The sequence below is a fragment of the Aspergillus campestris genome (genome assembly GCF_002847485.1).
Source record: "Aspergillus campestris IBT 28561 chromosome Unknown P168scaffold_5, whole genome shotgun sequence".
Taxonomy (NCBI): domain Eukaryota; kingdom Fungi; phylum Ascomycota; class Eurotiomycetes; order Eurotiales; family Aspergillaceae; genus Aspergillus; species Aspergillus campestris.
Window position 1 is genome coordinate 140,380 of NW_020194340.1, and position 15,886 is coordinate 156,265.

A 15,886-nucleotide genomic window follows, 5' to 3' on the forward strand; every position below is an offset into this window, starting at 1 on the left:
TCAGGGATAGCGCTAACCGGATCGGGATGCACTACGTCAAGTCAACGCGACTTTGATCAGCTTCACTTTTTCTCTCCATCGTTCTTGCGATAGAGAACTTACACATTTGTCTGTCCAGGAATGTCGCGTTAATTGATTCTTTCTTATCGCTGGTTTATTTCCCCCACACTGTGCAGCGATTTGTTCTTTCTTGAACATCCAAGGAAAGCGCTCTCGAGAACGTCATACCGGCCTCCGCATGAGTCCACAGAATCGGAAGAATTGCGCCTTGGCAGGCGTCTCTATCCAGTCGATCTTTCGAATCGTTGACTTGGTTTAGAATTGGTCTAAATTTTTCGCCCGCTTTGTTCTATCAATGCTCTGTCTGGTGTATTTCTTCCTCGCGTTATAAAGGGGTCAAGGACCCGCGGCGTGGCTTATCTAGCCCATGTCGCACCTACTAGATGCGCGAGTACCAATTCGCCCACCGACATCACGATGAGCAGCGACATGCTTGATCAGGTCTCAACCGAGGCCTTCCCACCGCCACCTCAGGACATCGAGGCCCATCCGCGATCGCCGAATCGCCCAGTCTCCTCGCCCCGGGACGCAGCCTCCCCGGACACGGTCACCCGAATCACCTCGAGAGAAACCGTGCGGAATCGCATGCGACGCAACACGGCGCGATCGTACCATGCCGAAGGCTTTTCCCAAGATAACAGCTGGCAGCCGGGGACGGAGCCAGGTATCGACCCGAACCAGCCGCTTCCCGCCTACGAAGCCGACTGGACCCCGAATATCCCGCCCCATCTGCACCGACAATGTGACATCATCGTGGTCGATTTCTCGCAGCACGAAATGCGACAGTATGAGCTCGACAATGACACGTTGGCGCCGTTCTTGGCTCGGAAGAAAGAGCCTTGGGTGCAGTGCCGATGGATCAACGTGAATGGTCTCAGCTGGGACGTCATCCGCATCCTGGGAAACCAGCAGTCGCTACATCGGCTAGCGATTGAGGATCTGATCAACACGACGAACCGCACCAAGGTGGACTGGTACTCGGATCATGCCTACGTCGTACTCACGCTGCAGAAGCTGGTTCGGGTTTTGGAAGATAAGAGCGACTCGAGCGACTCCGAGGACGAGGACAGCAATCGGCACGAAGAGTGCGCTCACGGCCGTCGTGGTTCTTTTCAAAGCGCAAAGTCGGTAGCCAAAAAGCGGTCCACGAGCATGGGGATCATCCTGGAGGCCTTGAAGGACATTCTCACGCTAAAGTCCCCACGGAGACGGAACAACGGCCGTCGCGCGGCGAATAGGACCTTTCCTTCATCAAGGGGTAAAACTTCGAACAGAGGTCGCATGCCGGTCGAGGACTTGACGGACGGGAGGTGCACTGCCCGCACAATGCAGCGCTTTCGCGGGGGGCCCAACGAAGACCGGATCGCATTCATGGAACGGCACGCGGTGCTCGCAGCCAAGGGTCTCTGCGTCACCCTCGAGCAGGTGTCAATCTTCCTCAACGCGGACAACAGCGTTACATCGTTTTTTGACAACAGCGCAGGGGATATTGAAGCCCCGATCGTCAAGCGACTCATGTCCCCGGAGACCATCCTCCGGCAGTCATGCGACGCCAGCATGCTCCTGCAGGCTATTCTCGACGCCATCATCGATTTAGCTATTCCAGTCACCACCGCCTACCAGGACGTGATCGGAGACTTGGAGCTGGAGGTTCTAACCGATCCCGACATCGACCAGTCCAAGAGCCTGTACATCCTGACCTCGGAGATCTCCATCCTGCGCAATTCCATGCAACCGGTCGTGAACGTGATCAACGCGCTCCGCGACCATCGGTCGGAGCCCGTCAATCCGCCTGGCTTGCCGGTCAAGATCCCAGGCCGCAACACCTCGTCCGACGAAGAAGCGTCGCAGATCGGCGTCGCCACGCCCAATCTCAAGAGTTTGAGTGGCTCGAGCGTGTCCATCAGCCCTATGTGCCATACGTATTTGGGCGATGCGCTGGACCACTGCATTACGATGGTGGAGGGGTACGATCAGATGCGACGGGCTGCTGATAACATGATTGATTTGATTTTTAATACCATCGGTATGCGTTCTCTTTCATTTGCGGCGATAGGGATAAATCTGACGATGTACAGGCGCATATCAGAACGAAAGCATGAAGCAGCTTACACTTGTAACCTGCTTTTATCTACCATTAACATTTTTGACGGTATTTCCTCTCTAACCTTTCTTGTTTTTGCATTACTGATAATGTAGGGCTACTTCGGAATGAACTTCGAAACCTTCTTCGGCATCCAACACAGCGATTCGTATGTCCACTACTATACTGTTCTTCTAGTATCTGCTAACACAAGCTAGATACTTCTGGATCATTGCCATTCCGTTCGTCTTCGCGACGACTGCATTCTTAATGTACGTTCTTCTATCCCCGTACCCGTGGTACACTTCGCTAATGATGACAGGCGCGATAAATTACGCCGATACTTCGTGCGCCTCGCGCAGAAGCGCCTTATCATGAGCTCGCGGAAGCGACGACGGCAGAGAACGGACTAGGTTGCCGTTCTGTCTACGTGACGAAGCTAGACTGTTGACATGCGTCTACTTACCAGGGTGTCCGTTAAATGTCAGGGACGCCTGATGTATAGAACAAGCTATCCTACACTGGATAGTCTCCATCCCCACCCAGAGCGCTTCCACTGGCTTTCACAGTGGCTAAACATGGGGAAGAAAAAACGTCTGTAGGCCAGCCTTAGATGAACGGAAACACAAATCCCAGGCCCTCCACACCCAGAAATCAAAAGATATTCGGGTATCTGAGGGTGTACGCTGTTCATATCATAGGATGCGTCGTATCCTTATGTACTATAGATTAGCATAGATTATAAATCCGAAAAACACACTCCAGGATACAATGACAAGATCAAGCAGTATACCCATCATCCATGGGCATTAGAACAGATTGTCTTCGGGTACCCTTAGAGTTGAGAAAAAAATAAAAAATAACAGCTATAGGCTACATCTACTTCAACAACATCCAATCAAGATTGACAGACTGAGATCATATTAGGCCGTCCTTCTACAAAGAGTCCTGCTCATGGCGGAGGTCTGATGCAGTGATATATTGTAATATGCATGAAAGTATGTATCAGTGAATGGCGCAGCAAGAGAGAAAAGAACGCAAGTCTGTCTCACCGACTAGTTATCAACTCATCGACCCAATTTTATATTTTGTACAATTGATAGATAACAGACTCCACTTTCAATGTTCAATAGACAATATGCTAGATATGACTAGCTATGACTATATTCCGTGTATGTATTCCAGACATATCATTACCTGTGTGAGAGGTTAGAAAAGGAAAGGTATGACAGCCACGAGAAGCATCATGCAATAATATCTCAATAGTATAGCTGCACACACAGTCAGTCCTAGAATAGATAGATCAGCATCGTGCAACCTAAAATATTTACCACACCCATCCTCGATTCAATACCCAGACCCGCATATCAGAGCAAATAATATTTCGACGCCCTCTAGCAAAGAGGCCACGATGATTCTCACCCACGCCGTGCCAGCGCTCATACTCGGCCACGCACAATGCCTTCTCATCAATTCTCTTGCATCTGTCAACAGCCCGACCTGGGACGCATTCAACCAGAGCGTATCAGGGCGACTATTCACCGGTCAGCCGGTGCTAGCACCATGCTTTACCTCCGTGAGCGGCGCGCCGCAGAGCCCAGACACACAGGAGTGTGAGCGCGTGGTGGGCAATCAGATGGATGCAGCATTTATATCTGACATATTTGGTGGATATGCCACTGTATGGTTCTATCCCAGCCCTCTGAGTCTTTTGCGGGCTTACTTACTCGACACAGGGAAACTGGGCCTCCTGCCAAGCAACAGGCGAAACCTGTGTGTTCAATACCACAACCGGACTACACCCAGCAGGTGACTGTCAACAGGGAGCCGTGCCCAGGAAATACGTCGAAGTGCACACCGTGGAGGACGTGCAGCGGACGATGGAGTTCGCGCATCGACACCGTCTTCGCTTGGTTATCAAGAATACAGGACACGATTACAAAGGGCGTAGCTCGGCGCCGGATGCGCTTGCACTATGGTATACCATTGTCCCCTCTTGGTAGCAAGATGAGAATGAAGAGAGCTAATCCAATAGGACACACAAATATCAACCGGCAATCCGGCTAGACCGGTCTTTTACCCCCGATGGATGCCATAACCCAGTCGGTGGTGTGATTACATTCGGAGCAGGACAGCAATTCGAGGGGATCTATGAGTTTGCACACGCGCATGGTTATAGGGTTGTTGGAGGGATGTCGAAGACGGTGGGAGCTGCTGGGGGTGGATTACGGGGGGAGGGCATAGTATGCTGTCTCCTGAATTGGGTATCTCCTGCTCTCTCTCTATTCCTCTCTATCCATTTATCTCGTACTTGCCTATGGCAGGCGGCAGATAGTAGGGTCATCGAATGATCCAGCTAACGACTACGGCAGGCCTCGGCGTCGACAACGTTTACCAATTCCAAGCCGTCCTCCCAAACGGGACATACGTAACCGCCAACCGATGCCAAAACCAAGACATCTTCTTCGCCCTGCGCGGCGGCGGAGGCGGGACCTTCGGGGTGATCATGGAGATGAGCGTGGCAGCGCATGCCGAGAAGTCAATGGAGGTGTTCACGATGGACCTACCCAATTCTGATCCTGGCAATGCAGAGAAGCTCCTCGCTGCCGTGGTCGCCAGTGCAGACCGCTGGGCGTCTGAAGGGTGGGGAGGCTACATCCTGCCTGGGGGGCGGACAGAGCAGCCGTCGACGATGGTGATGGCCACTGCACTGCTGGATCATGCGGCGGCGGGGGAGTCTGTGCAGTCACTTATGACATTGACGGAGGAGGCAGGAATGGCACGCGAGGCCAATCTAACCTCTGTATCTGGTTTCTACGAGGTCGCCAAGGGAATACTGGACGGTAAATTGCTAGAACGGTCAGTATCCAGCGGAACGGTGATGTCATCACGGATCATACCACGAGAGGCTTTCCTCGGAGAGGACAAACAAACAAGACTGACGTCTATACTAAACGACATCCGGTTGGCGGGCCAGAGGAACGATGCGTCGCAGATGCTGATCCTAATGACAGCGCCTACTGTATACTCACAGAACCTGCCAGCATCTGATGAGCCAGACGGACCGGGTGCATCGTCCGTGACGCCCGCGTGGCGCAATGGACTATGGCATGTTATCCACGTACGCAGTTTCGACACTGTGGTAACAGGCCCCGATGTCGTGAGAGAGGTATTCCATGATACCCATCAGGCGATGAACCCGCTGCGAGAGTTCACCCCTGGGGGAGGAGCGTATCAGAACGAGGCGGATGTGTTTGAGCCAGATCCGGTTGGGGCGTTCTGGGGGGAGAAGAATTATGAGCGTTTGATGAGGATTAAGGCGAGTTTGGATCCGGGGAATCTGTTGACGGTGCATCAGGGGGTGGGGTGGGATGGGGAGGATGCTAGGTTTGGTTGTTATCCTGCATCTCAGTAGTAGTAGGCAAGGTCAGGTCGACGATAAGAATGAAGATCCAGATTCTTATATACCATTGATTCAAGCATATAAAGTCATGGACACCAATCGAGTCAGTCCAGGTATCTATATAATCAAACATAGTCCCCTAAAAGTACACGCTACAACGACAATCAAAAGACCCAAAAGAAAGATTATAATACAGGTCAAACCCTCTCCGAAATCTCAATCGCCCCCCTACACCCGGCACGAATGACCCCGACAAGCGGATCATACGGCGTCGCCATCTTGGCATCATGTTCCACCGCATGATCCAAATGCTCGAGCTCCTCATCGCGAATCCTCCTCAAAGAAGCCACCAAGCTCGCAATCTCCTCATCAAGCACCTCCCCCTTCGACTCAGCATCCTTCTCCCAGGAGATAATCTCCCTCACCTGGTCATTATAATGCGTGCCAATCTCCGTCTCCACAGCCTCCGTACAAGCCATGGCAGCCTCCCGGCCAAGACAAGCCGTCGACCAACCGAGAAAGGAAGCAGCGGCGCGCCAGACGGGTGTCATTGCCGTGGGACGAACGCGGTGGGTGGCGAGGAGGTTGTTAAAGGTCGACAGGTGCGATGCTTCCTGGTCGTACATGTGTTTCATGAGGGGGCGGAGGTGGGGCTGGGACCGGGTGATGAGAGGCGATTGCGAGGCGTAGATGAGGGTGGCGGCTAGTTCGCCTGCCTGGTTGACGCGGAGGGCGCGGTCGAGGAAGGTTTTTTGCCGGGGATTTAGTTTGTAGGTTTTCTTTTCTGTGGCGGTGTTGCTGTTGGTGGAGGTGTTAGAGGCATTGCTGGAAGCATTGTTGGTGGAGCTCCAGAAGAGGCGGGTTCCTGGTTGTGTGACTCGTGGAGTGGATGTGCGCGCAGCACTGAGTATGTGGGATGGTCGCTGGAGAGGCTTCATTGTGTTTGTGTCTTCCGATGTGTTGTGATGCTGTAAAGAAGAAGTTGAAGTCATTCGCGGTCCGAACTTCCGCGGTGGTGTCACGCTGAGTCAGCGGTATAGTTGTGTCCATATTCTTGCATAACACTAAATAGGTCATACCAGCTCTATGCCTGCATATTTTGAAGTGTGGATGATCAGAGAAGTAGAGTGGATTGATTGATTAATCCTACTTACGAAGTGTTATTCTTGAGTGTTGAATCTATAGGAATATTGTTCTGCAACATGATTCAGTTGTACACCGTAGTCCAGTGTGTCTATATCCGTCCAGATATACATCGTAATCTGTATAGATATAGTCAACAGAACCACATCCCTTATACTGAACATAAACAATTACTGTTCATGATGCTTCCACTATTACCGTTACAGACTAGGTAGTAAGTAAGCTCTTCAAATGTCTATCAGCGTGGAGTATGCCATACCCTCGGATCCATTCTAGTACATACCACCGATTGGTATGTATGACATACCCTCAACCTCCTACATTCCTGATTTCATGCCCCTGACGTAGACAACACTCATGTATCCTCAGACGTACATATATCAGGGTAACTCCCCCATCTTCTCTGCCTCAGACGTTTACCCATACAGTCATATACCACAACCAGCCATCTACCAACCAAGCTTCACGCAGCAACAACAGAGTACTACCAAAAGAAGAAGAGGGATCAAAATATTATAATAACAATGAAACCAACAACCTTCCTCCTCCCCCTCCTCCCCCTCACCCTCGCCAAATCAACAATAATCAACATGACCACCGAGGACAAAACTTGCACCCCGAGCTTTGACTACTGCGCTGACGAGCTGATCAAATCCAAGGGTATCCCTCCCAGTCCTGTTCCTCTCCCTCTCCTCCCTCCCAAAAAAACAAGATCAACAATAAATTCAGTACTAACAGAAAGAATGAACGAAAGGCTTCACAGAATCCGACCTTAAAAACGCCCTCAAAAACAGCGACGTGGAAGAAAAAGAAGACCTAAGCAAGACCCTCTTCCACTGTAAGAATCCCGGCGATGTGGGCCATCCGAAGGTGTGTCAGGATGGGTGTAAGGGGGGCGAGGAGGAGGGAAGTCATTCTTGTTGATTTTTCTTCTTCCTCTTTTATGTAAGGTTTGGGCTTGAGGAGGGGATTCATGGATGGATACTGGGGTTTACTAGGTAGACGAGGGTTGAGGATCTTGTGATCTATGGTGTATGTACTGGATGAATTGTTAGGAATGTAGATTAAGTACATGATGATTATAAAGATGGGTACTGCGATAGTATAATAACCAATGCTGCAATGATAACATAAGGATGATGCTGCGACGGTATCAAAATGGACAATGCTGCAATGAATAAGTAGAAACAGGGCGAACCATATAAATATCAACACTGCGATGACAGTATCGCTAGGCGAACGACAAAGGGTAATACGCAAATAGAAGTTATACCCCCTCCAAAAATCTCCGTATCCAAACAACCCTCCCGGCCCTTGGATCCATAACAGCCGCGAAGTGCGTAACCTCATTCGTAATCGGATACGCCGTCGTCCAGCGAATGACTTCCCTACTTGTAGCAGTGACCTTCGGCTCAACGGTCATATCCACAAAAGGCGTCGGAAAAGACGTGGCTGCTTTTGACGAGCGCGTGCGTCGCAGACTATCGTGTCGGTGCGTAGTACTACCCCTACTACTACTCCGACTCCCACTACTCCTAGTGCCACTGTCACTCCTGCGAGCTAAGACCTTCTTATGCCACTGTAGTTGCATGTACGCGCGGCGCTCGGCGCTATCCTGTACCAGGTCTGACATGGTGACAGGCTCGCCGGAGATGAGAAACGACCCTGAGTGGTTCCCCGCAGGGTTGGTACCCTGCGACACAGGCGTGAACTGGTCGCTGTTGGTGGCGACGATGAAAGTCGAGTCCGAGGCGACGTGCGCCGAGCGGTGGTCTTTCTCGAGGACGTACGCCGTGGTGCCGTCACACAGCACCAGGTACGCGGCCGTTGTCGGCGTGCGCAGGAGGACCGGTAGCGCCTGATGTAGCGGGGGTCCGGGAGTTGGCAGCACACCCGGGACGAGACACCCGCGGAGGACAGACGCTATAGAGGGACGCAGTCCCAACAACACTAACAAATGACTCCCATAGAAGCGGTAGTTCGCCCAGCGACTACTAGCATCATGAACAGGACGGAAGTTCAAGCTCAGACTGAGGCCTTGGCGCACGCCCGTCAACACACCCACAAACCCAACATAGGTAATGCTAGTCGCAAGCACGGTGTGCGTATCCGGCGAGCGGACAAACTCCAACCGGACAAGCAGTTTGCGCAATGCGTCCATGCCCCAGTCCAGCGTGCGGAAGTGCAGCATGCGCGGCCTAGCCCCCTCGTCCTCGTCATCCTGGCATAGAGCCGCCCCGCTGGTACATCCCATGAGGGTATCAAGGAGGACGTTGAGCGCGACAAGCAGGTACATATCTATACCAGTGACGCGGCTGATCCCTTTGAGCTCGGCCGTCTCGTCAGAGGTATGCAAGCGGCGGAGGAAGACCCGAGAGACGCGCTTGATCCAGGGGATGGCGTGAGTAGGAGCCACCAGGGCCAGGAGGTCGTCGAAGAGGCCTGTCAGGGCGACCATCTCGCGGCGGTAGATGGTGGCTAGGTGGACGTAGCGCTCTTCTGGGGGGAGGGACAGGTCGATTTGGTACACTGGAGGGATGTCCCCTTGCTGCTCGGAGGAAGGCATAGCGGTTGTACTGGTCTGTGAGACCGCGGAGAATTGATTGTTTACAGCATGATAGACGAGATGATGATATGGTACGAGATGGGGGAGTGAAGTAGATCGATAGGGAAGGTGAGGCGGATGAACAGGCAGCTATGCAGGGTGAGTCAGCAAGCCGTCGACACCTGGCAGTATGAACGTGCACGAATCCCACGGAGGATACTGTCCCTAAGCATTTCAATTGGGTTGGATTGCATGACGAAACTACAGCTGGACAGATAAATTTAGATTAAACACGTGAATGAAACACAACTCCTTCTATGGATAGACCCAACGCTAAGAACAGCAAAGATCACATTTCCCGGTTGGTATCTCAACTTAACCCCGGCGCCTGGTACAGTAATTAAAAATAAGGATAAAAAGGGAAAGACATAGAATCAAGAATAGAAAGGAGAGCCAGGGTCAACGCCCCAACTCGGCTAGTTCGCGCTCCTTGGCCCGTAGTTTCTCCCGCATCTCCTCCGCCTCGCGCTGCAGCTGCAGTCGGCGGTCGTCCCGGATGGGGTGGGACGCGGCGGGCGCCGGCATGCGGCCCATGGCGGCGAGCGCGGGATCCAAGGTGGATGGGGGCGGGCGCGCGTGGTTCAGCAGGGTGGAGATCGAGCTGAGCCGGGCGGGCGGCGCATGCGGCGAGGCCATGATCGGGGGCAGCTGGTTGGAACCCGCCTCCAGGGTGACGGGTCCCGACAGGGCCTCGGCCGAGGAGGCCGTCTCGGCCAGGGAGCGGGTGGGTACGGGCGCCACATGGGGGGAGAGGGACCGGCGGCCGACCTGTGGCCCCGGAGAGTGACTGAGGGGGCTCATGCGGTCAGGCTCCAGCAGGCGAGGCGGCGGGGGATGGTGCGGCAGGGTCCCGACGCCGCCGCCGAAGCCAGTGAAGTCGACGGGGGGCGGGGCGGCGGCGAAGGGTCGGTAATAATCCTCGTGGAGCGGCGCGGGGGCGGCCTCGGGCGAGGCGGATGAGCCGTAGGAGGAGTGGGGGGCCCCGGTGGGCGACTGTTCGCGGAGGGCGGGCACGACGCGTTTGCGGCGTTTGATGATGGTTTTCTTCATGGTGGTGGGTCGGTAGCAGCCGTGGAGTTTGTAGTAGAGGCCTATCTAAGTTAGTCGAGGGAGCGTCTGAGAGGGAGGGGACGATAGGGAGAAATAGTGAAAGGAGGGAGAGAAGAACGAACCACACGCATTGCAGATGGGATGGCCATGTTCGTCCCGGCGCCAGAGGGGGGTGACGGTGGTGCCGCAGTTCTGACACGCGACCAGCAAATTCCCATCGGTCGGAGCGGGCCCCGCGGGCGTCTCGGCATCGGAGACCAGGTGGTCGGTGTCGGCAGGCGCAGCGCGGTTCCAGGCATGGACAGGGACGGTGCCTCGGGGGGTGGACTTGTAGACGCGGTTGTTATAGGCAGGGCAGCCATCGCAGCCCTCGGCGCCGCCGGTGCCGTTGCAGTTACCGCCGCCGGGACAGGAGCCCTTGGAGGAACAGCTGCCGGCATTGGGGGCGGGGGAGTGCTCGTGGTCGGCCTCGTGTGGGGGGAATTCGTCGGGACTGGAGTGGGTGCGATGGCGTTTGGTGGGACGGGCGACGTTGCGAGCCTTGAGGTAGAGACCGCAGGCGTTACAGATCATGGCGCCGTTGGGGGCACGACGCCAGAGGGGGGTACTTTTGGTGCCACAGTTACTATAGGGGTTAGTCGTGAGACAAGGGGTATGTACCAGGGGAGAGAGAGAGAAAGTACCTGCAAGAGTGCCCGAGGAAGGAGGTATCTTTGGAGGGTTTGGGAGAGGTGGAGTGGTCGGAGGATGGGCCTTTCAGGCCTTCGACAGAGGGACGAGGGAGGGCATCGTGAGAGGTGGTGGTGGGTGGCGTGGAGCGGGCATCGTAGACTCTGGGGGCGAGATCGGGACGATAGACGAGATGTTCGCGACCACTTTGAGCGGAGGAGATCAACTGCTGGGCGGCATCGAGATCCTCGGCGGAGGGATGTCGCGAGACGTCGGCATTGTGGGGAAACGACCGTGCCAAATCCATGGGGGGTAAGGAAGCTAGCATTTCGTTTGGAAGAGGAGGAGGGGAGATGGGAGGGAGGGAGGAAAGAAAGGGAGATAAAAGTCGGTGAGAACAATCAGGAGGATGAAGAAAGAGAGAAAGAGACAGGAAGGAAGAGAGAGGAAGAGAGGGATCCCTGACAGCGGAGATCTGCTGGTGGAGTCGCGTCTCGAAATAGAAACACAGATTGTCGAGTAGGGAGGAGGGAGTAGGAGTAGGAGTAGGAGTAGGAGTAGGAGTAAAAGTATTGAAAGGGGATAGATGGAGAGAAGAAGACAAAGGACACGAAGAAGAAAGAAAGAGAGATGATAGAAGAAAGAAGAAAGGAAGATGTGGATCTGATATGATCCAAAGTGAGAATCAGATGGAGAACGATAAGAGAGAAAGAAGAGGAGATTCTAGAATGGGGCAGAGACCGGTCAATCAGCAGGGGGCAATTATCAATCTCTTCTTGCCCTTAAAGAGTCGGGTGGATCTTATCGATCAGGGATCTTCTTCTATCCCTTGGCCAGACCTATCAGATTAGATCTGTCTTCTTTTCTTTATATGGTTATTTCATTTGTTCTTCCTGTCTTCTCGGTTTCGCTCTGTTTTTTTTTCTCATTTCCTCTTTTTCCCTCTTCTTTCCTGTCTTTCTCTCTTTCTCCTTTGTCTTTTCTTCATGATCCGTCTCCACAATCCAACCTGGATCCAGTGGACCGGGGTCTCTTCGGCTCCACCGCTTGATTCTTCCCCGTTTATCCTGTTTCTGATTGGTTCATGAATGGACTGGGGCGGTCAGCCTCTTTCTGGTCATTCCTATTGGTCGGGGAGGCGGGTCTCCCTTCCCCTCCACCAATCAGGATGGATACAATTGCCGTGTCAGCCTCGATGGAATTCCTCTGTCTCAGTCACGTGGTACCGACTGCTGTCCTGTCTCCGGAAGATATTAAATAGGATCATGGGGATTATAAGTATAGACATGGACTTGAATGATGTGAGAGAGATCAGACCGAGATGACTCATCATCAACTAAGATCCTGTAAGATATCATAAGTAGGTACCTAGGTATAGAGGAGAAAACAGGCAGACCGTTCTGGTCATGTGCTCTACTGTTTAGAATCCAGCGTGTAACGAGCTACCTTAAGTACCAGGCACCCACCTTGCCTTACTTCTACGGTGTCTATCCATCCGCTGATCGATAAGGTGCGTGTCGATAACCACGCCCTCCCTATCGCCACATCCACACCTCCACTTCATCATTCAATGCGCATCTCCACCCTTCATCTCGTCAACTTCAACAATCCATCCAAATATGACCGCCCCCCAGTCAGCCTCCACCCCCAAGTTCACCGTCTTCATCCGCCTTCCCTTCCCAAGAGGCGACTTTGTCGATCCTCCCCCAGTCCGTTCTCTTCCCGTCCCCGTATCAACCCCTAGCTTCCGACGCGACTGACTGACCGCAGGTCGACTGGAATGCCGCCAAGGATCAAGCTCTCTGGGACGTCCTGTCGCGGCCTTCCAAAGGGGATGATATCGACTGTACGTTCTTCAAATCCCATCATACCTCTTAATAGACTCATACTAACTACGTACTACTACAGGGAAAGCCCTGTATGCCATCTCATCCATCCTCCTCTCCATCTCACTCCACTAATCCTCGCTATCGCCAGCGCCGATCGCTTCGATGTGACCCTCCAGTTCCTCCTCCAGCAGGCTGCCTGGCTCTACGATCGTCAACTCTCCCAGGTTCGCGCCCAGATGCGCAAGGTTGGCACCACTCAGTCGCATTCGCCTTCTCCCGTCCCGGGCTCCATCTCCGGCAGTACTGCTTTGCCCCGACCCGTCTCCGGTTCCGGTATTCCCTCTTCGTCTTCATACGTATAGACCGAAGCTAATCCATCCAGCCCCCCGCGTCCCGTCCCGACTGGCCTCCCAGCAGAAGGATACTCCCCCGCCCCGCGGTGAGTATAACGGTCGGTCTCATCGAATAGCTCAGGCTAACTTCCCAGCCCCGGCCCCACGCCGCACCAGCTCCGGCAACACCGTCCCCCAGGTTCCCGCCTCCCGCGAACCCCTCCGGACCGAGACCCCGCCCACCAACCCTGAAGAGCCCAGATGGGACACTCAAGGCCGTCCCTCCACCGGTCGACGCGAACCTCCCGTCCCCGCCCCCCACTCGCCCGCTGCCGACAGCCTGTCCTCTAGTTCCTCCGAGTCCGAGTCCGAGTCCGAGTCCGAGTCCGAGTCCGAGTCCGACTCCGAGATGATCGCCAGTCGGAGGGGCATGGGAATCAAACGCTTCGGGAAGGCCTCGACTCATCGACCCGGACTGCGCGACGACGATGCCGACGACGACGAGCCCCCGCTGTTCCTGCCGCTGTCCCGCGACACCGACGGCCCGGATCCCGCTGACCGCGACCTCGGGGAAACCCTCCGGTTGAACGCCCGCCCCCAGACCCAACCCCCGCGGAGATCCGTCGCTACTGAGTCATCCGCCAGCTCCGCCAGCTCGAGCGTCCCTGCCGTCCTGCCCCATCGCCGCCGCTTGCACCAAAGCAGCCCGCGGAGTCCCCGACCGACGGCGGAGCTGGCCCGACTGAGTCCGCGACGGTCTGTCGCCTCCGGCCGGGAGACCAGCGACGGGACCCCTAGCATGGGGAGTAGCTTCAGCGATTTGGATGGTAGGTCTCTTCTTTCTAGCCGCGCTCGGGTGTACTAATTGGGTGCAGATGCGAGTGTGACGCAATCCGCCCTCGAAGAGGCCCTGCTGAGCAACATGCAACATGGCGGCATGGCCAGCCGGATGAGTACCATCAGCCAAGCCTTGCGCAGCCGCTACCTCTGATGACGGATACTATTGTGACCGATTCCATTTCCTGGTGGAGATGGTTGTACGTGAGCGATAAGATACCTCGGTCGGCCCGGATGACATAAGCGCACCCCGTGCCCCGCAGGCGGTGAGCGGGTGGAGTGACGTTCCTCCTCATCCCACTCTCCTCTTCCTCGCCATCTCTCATCAACCGAATGGTATCCGAGCATTGCGTCGATTAACTACCTCGAAGTGGCCTCTCCTCCGTTCTCTCACTGACCCATCGTGCCCATCCACAGACGGCCACCATGTCGTCTGCCCCCAGCAAGGACATGACCCCCGCCCAGGCGGAGTCAACCTACTTCAACAACTACCCCCCACCCAAAGCCCTCCCGAAACACGAGTCCCTCGCACGCGCCTTCGTTGACTACCACTGCGAGGCCAACCGACGGGTCGTTCTCGTCACCTCGGGTGGTACGACCGTCCCCCTCGAAAACCAGACCGTCCGGTTCATCGACAACTTCAGCGCGGGTACCCGCGGGGCCACCAGCGCCGAGTACTTCCTCGAGAACGGCTACGCGGTCATCTTCCTGCACCGGCAGTACAGCCTGCTCCCCTACTCCCGACACTACAGCCACTCGACCAACTGCTTCCTCGACTTCCTGGAGGAGGCCCCAGAGGAGGGGCCGATCGTCGTACGCGACGAGTACCAGGCCGAGATGCGCGACGTACTCCGACGGTACCGCCACGCGAAGAAGAACAACCGACTGCTGCTACTCCCATTCACCACCATCTCAGAGTACCTCTTCGAGCTGCGCACACTCGCCAAGATCATGCGGCCGCTCGGCTCCAACGCCCTCTTCTACCTCGCCGCAGCAGTCAGCGACTTCTTCATCCCGCGAGACCGCATGGCCGAGCACAAGATCCAGTCGTCGGAGGTGCCCCGAGACCCCGAGCACGCGGTGGCCGACTCAGACCGCTACACGGGGGGACTGGAGCCCGACGAGCAGGCGCCGCCGGCGTCCCAAAGCCGCAAGCTCGTCATCGACCTCGACCCGGTGCCTAAGTTCCTGCACCAGCTGGTGGACGGCTGGGCGCCGCCGGGGTCGATGGTCGTGTCGTTCAAGCTGGAAACGGATCCCAGCTTGTTAGTGCGCAAGGCGCGCACGGCCATCCAGCGCTACTCGCACCATTTAGTGATTGGTAATCTACTCTCGACACGCAAGTGGGAGGTGGTCTTCGTCACGCCAGACGCGCCGCACGAGCGCTGGATCCGGGTGCCCAAATCCAGGCGCAGCAAGAGTCTGTCAGGCGTCGAAGACCAAGTCGGACTGGCAGAGGCACGCCAACGTCTGCGCGACGATCCAACGGGAGAAAAGGGGGAGTCCGAGCGGCGGGCGGAACACGCGCGCCACGAAGAGGCCAGCGCGGATGGGGTGGAGATTGAGAGTTTGATTATCCCGGAGTTGGTGAAGTTGCATACGGGGATGATAGAGAAGAAGGCTTAATTTATTTCGTATTATATTTTGTTTCGTAGTCGGAGTGGAGATGTACATATTACATGTTGAATGGATGTATTGCATTTTATTGTCTTGAAGTACTACATTGTGTTTTATATGGTTGTGCATTTGAGGTATCATATCACCTATACTTGGGCCTTAGTAGTAGTGTAGGCAGTGATGCCGAGGTAGACAATTAACTAGATATATACAAGCAATGTCCTACTTCGTAATGACATGACAATGAAGAAATATATA

At 54.8% G+C, this 15,886-nt stretch overlaps 8 protein-coding genes across 8 annotated transcripts; 5 read left to right on the forward strand and 3 right to left on the reverse strand.

Annotated features, from left to right (window-relative positions):
- Positions 1-92: 92 nt before the first annotated feature.
- P168DRAFT_251384 (putative CorA family metal ion transporter) lies at positions 93-2,931 on the forward strand. Its single transcript, XM_024834266.1, has 5 exons — positions 93-2,086; positions 2,139-2,212; positions 2,260-2,312; positions 2,362-2,415; positions 2,466-2,931. Exons 1-5 carry the CDS (start codon positions 478-480, stop codon positions 2,554-2,556), a joined length of 1,881 nt encoding a protein of 626 aa, XP_024693234.1. The 5' UTR covers positions 93-477; the 3' UTR covers positions 2,557-2,931.
- Positions 2,932-3,554: 623 nt separating this feature from the next.
- P168DRAFT_310246 (FAD-dependent oxidoreductase) lies at positions 3,555-5,558 on the forward strand (the record flags this gene model as incomplete). Its single annotated transcript, XM_024839380.1, has 4 exons — positions 3,555-3,824; positions 3,880-4,121; positions 4,179-4,386; positions 4,500-5,558. 4 exons carry the CDS (start codon positions 3,555-3,557, stop codon positions 5,556-5,558), a joined length of 1,779 nt encoding a protein of 592 aa, XP_024693235.1.
- Positions 5,559-5,694: 136 nt separating this feature from the next.
- On the reverse strand, positions 5,695-6,674 carry P168DRAFT_289541 (demethoxyubiquinone hydroxylase family protein). Its single transcript, XM_024837023.1, has one exon. The coding sequence runs from the start codon at positions 6,482-6,484 to the stop codon at positions 5,744-5,746; it is 741 nt and encodes a 246-aa protein (XP_024693236.1). The 5' UTR covers positions 6,485-6,674; the 3' UTR covers positions 5,695-5,743.
- A 605-nt stretch (positions 6,675-7,279) lies between these two features.
- P168DRAFT_317696 (uncharacterized protein) lies at positions 7,280-7,613 on the forward strand (the record flags this gene model as incomplete). The annotated part of the gene is made up of 2 exons (XM_024840132.1): positions 7,280-7,349; positions 7,444-7,613. 2 exons carry the CDS (start codon positions 7,280-7,282, stop codon positions 7,611-7,613), a joined length of 240 nt encoding a protein of 79 aa, XP_024693237.1.
- Positions 7,614-7,956: 343 nt separating this feature from the next.
- Positions 7,957-9,255, reverse strand: P168DRAFT_235301 (uncharacterized protein; the record flags this gene model as incomplete). The annotated part of the gene is made up of 1 exon (XM_024833457.1): positions 7,957-9,255. One exon carries the CDS (start codon positions 9,253-9,255, stop codon positions 7,957-7,959), a length of 1,299 nt encoding a protein of 432 aa, XP_024693238.1.
- Positions 9,256-9,527: 272 nt separating this feature from the next.
- On the reverse strand, positions 9,528-11,660 carry sreA (siderophore transcription factor SreA). The gene is made up of 3 exons (XM_024841124.1): positions 11,028-11,660; positions 10,467-10,969; positions 9,528-10,385 (listed from the first exon to the last, which is right to left on the reverse strand). Exons 1-3 carry the CDS (start codon positions 11,339-11,341, stop codon positions 9,694-9,696), a joined length of 1,509 nt encoding a protein of 502 aa, XP_024693239.1. The 5' UTR covers positions 11,342-11,660; the 3' UTR covers positions 9,528-9,693.
- Positions 11,661-12,632: 972 nt separating this feature from the next.
- On the forward strand, positions 12,633-14,165 carry P168DRAFT_317699 (multidomain presynaptic cytomatrix related protein; the record flags this gene model as incomplete). The annotated part of the gene is made up of 7 exons (XM_024840133.1): positions 12,633-12,722; positions 12,784-12,859; positions 12,922-12,931; positions 12,991-13,175; positions 13,225-13,281; positions 13,330-14,001; positions 14,050-14,165. 7 exons carry the CDS (start codon positions 12,633-12,635, stop codon positions 14,163-14,165), a joined length of 1,206 nt encoding a protein of 401 aa, XP_024693240.1.
- Positions 14,166-14,238: 73 nt separating this feature from the next.
- Positions 14,239-15,804, forward strand: P168DRAFT_137063 (phosphopantothenate--cysteine ligase CAB2). The gene has a single exon (XM_024832724.1). It carries the CDS (start codon positions 14,438-14,440, stop codon positions 15,635-15,637), a length of 1,200 nt encoding a protein of 399 aa, XP_024693241.1. The 5' UTR covers positions 14,239-14,437; the 3' UTR covers positions 15,638-15,804.
- Positions 15,805-15,886: the final 82 nt, after the last annotated feature.

Coding starts and splice junctions, on each gene's coding strand:
- P168DRAFT_251384 (XM_024834266.1), top strand. CDS start 478: ATGAGCAGCGACATGCTTGATCAGGTCTCAACCGAGGCCTTCCCACCG. Junction 2,087..2,138: donor TTTGATTTTTAATACCATCG/GTATGCGTTCTC, acceptor GACGATGTACAG/GCGCATATCAGAACGAAAGC. Junction 2,213..2,259: donor TACCATTAACATTTTTGACG/GTATTTCCTCTC, acceptor CTGATAATGTAG/GGCTACTTCGGAATGAACTT.
- P168DRAFT_289541 (XM_024837023.1), bottom strand. CDS start 6,484: ATGAAGCCTCTCCAGCGACCATCCCACATACTCAGTGCTGCGCGCACA.
- sreA (XM_024841124.1), bottom strand. CDS start 11,341: ATGCTAGCTTCCTTACCCCCCATGGATTTGGCACGGTCGTTTCCCCAC. Junction 10,970..11,027: donor TTCCTCGGGCACTCTTGCAG/GTACTTTCTCTC, acceptor TAACCCCTATAG/TAACTGTGGCACCAAAAGTA. Junction 10,386..10,466: donor TCCCATCTGCAATGCGTGTG/GTTCGTTCTTCT, acceptor TAACTTAGATAG/GCCTCTACTACAAACTCCAC.
- P168DRAFT_137063 (XM_024832724.1), top strand. CDS start 14,438: ATGTCGTCTGCCCCCAGCAAGGACATGACCCCCGCCCAGGCGGAGTCA.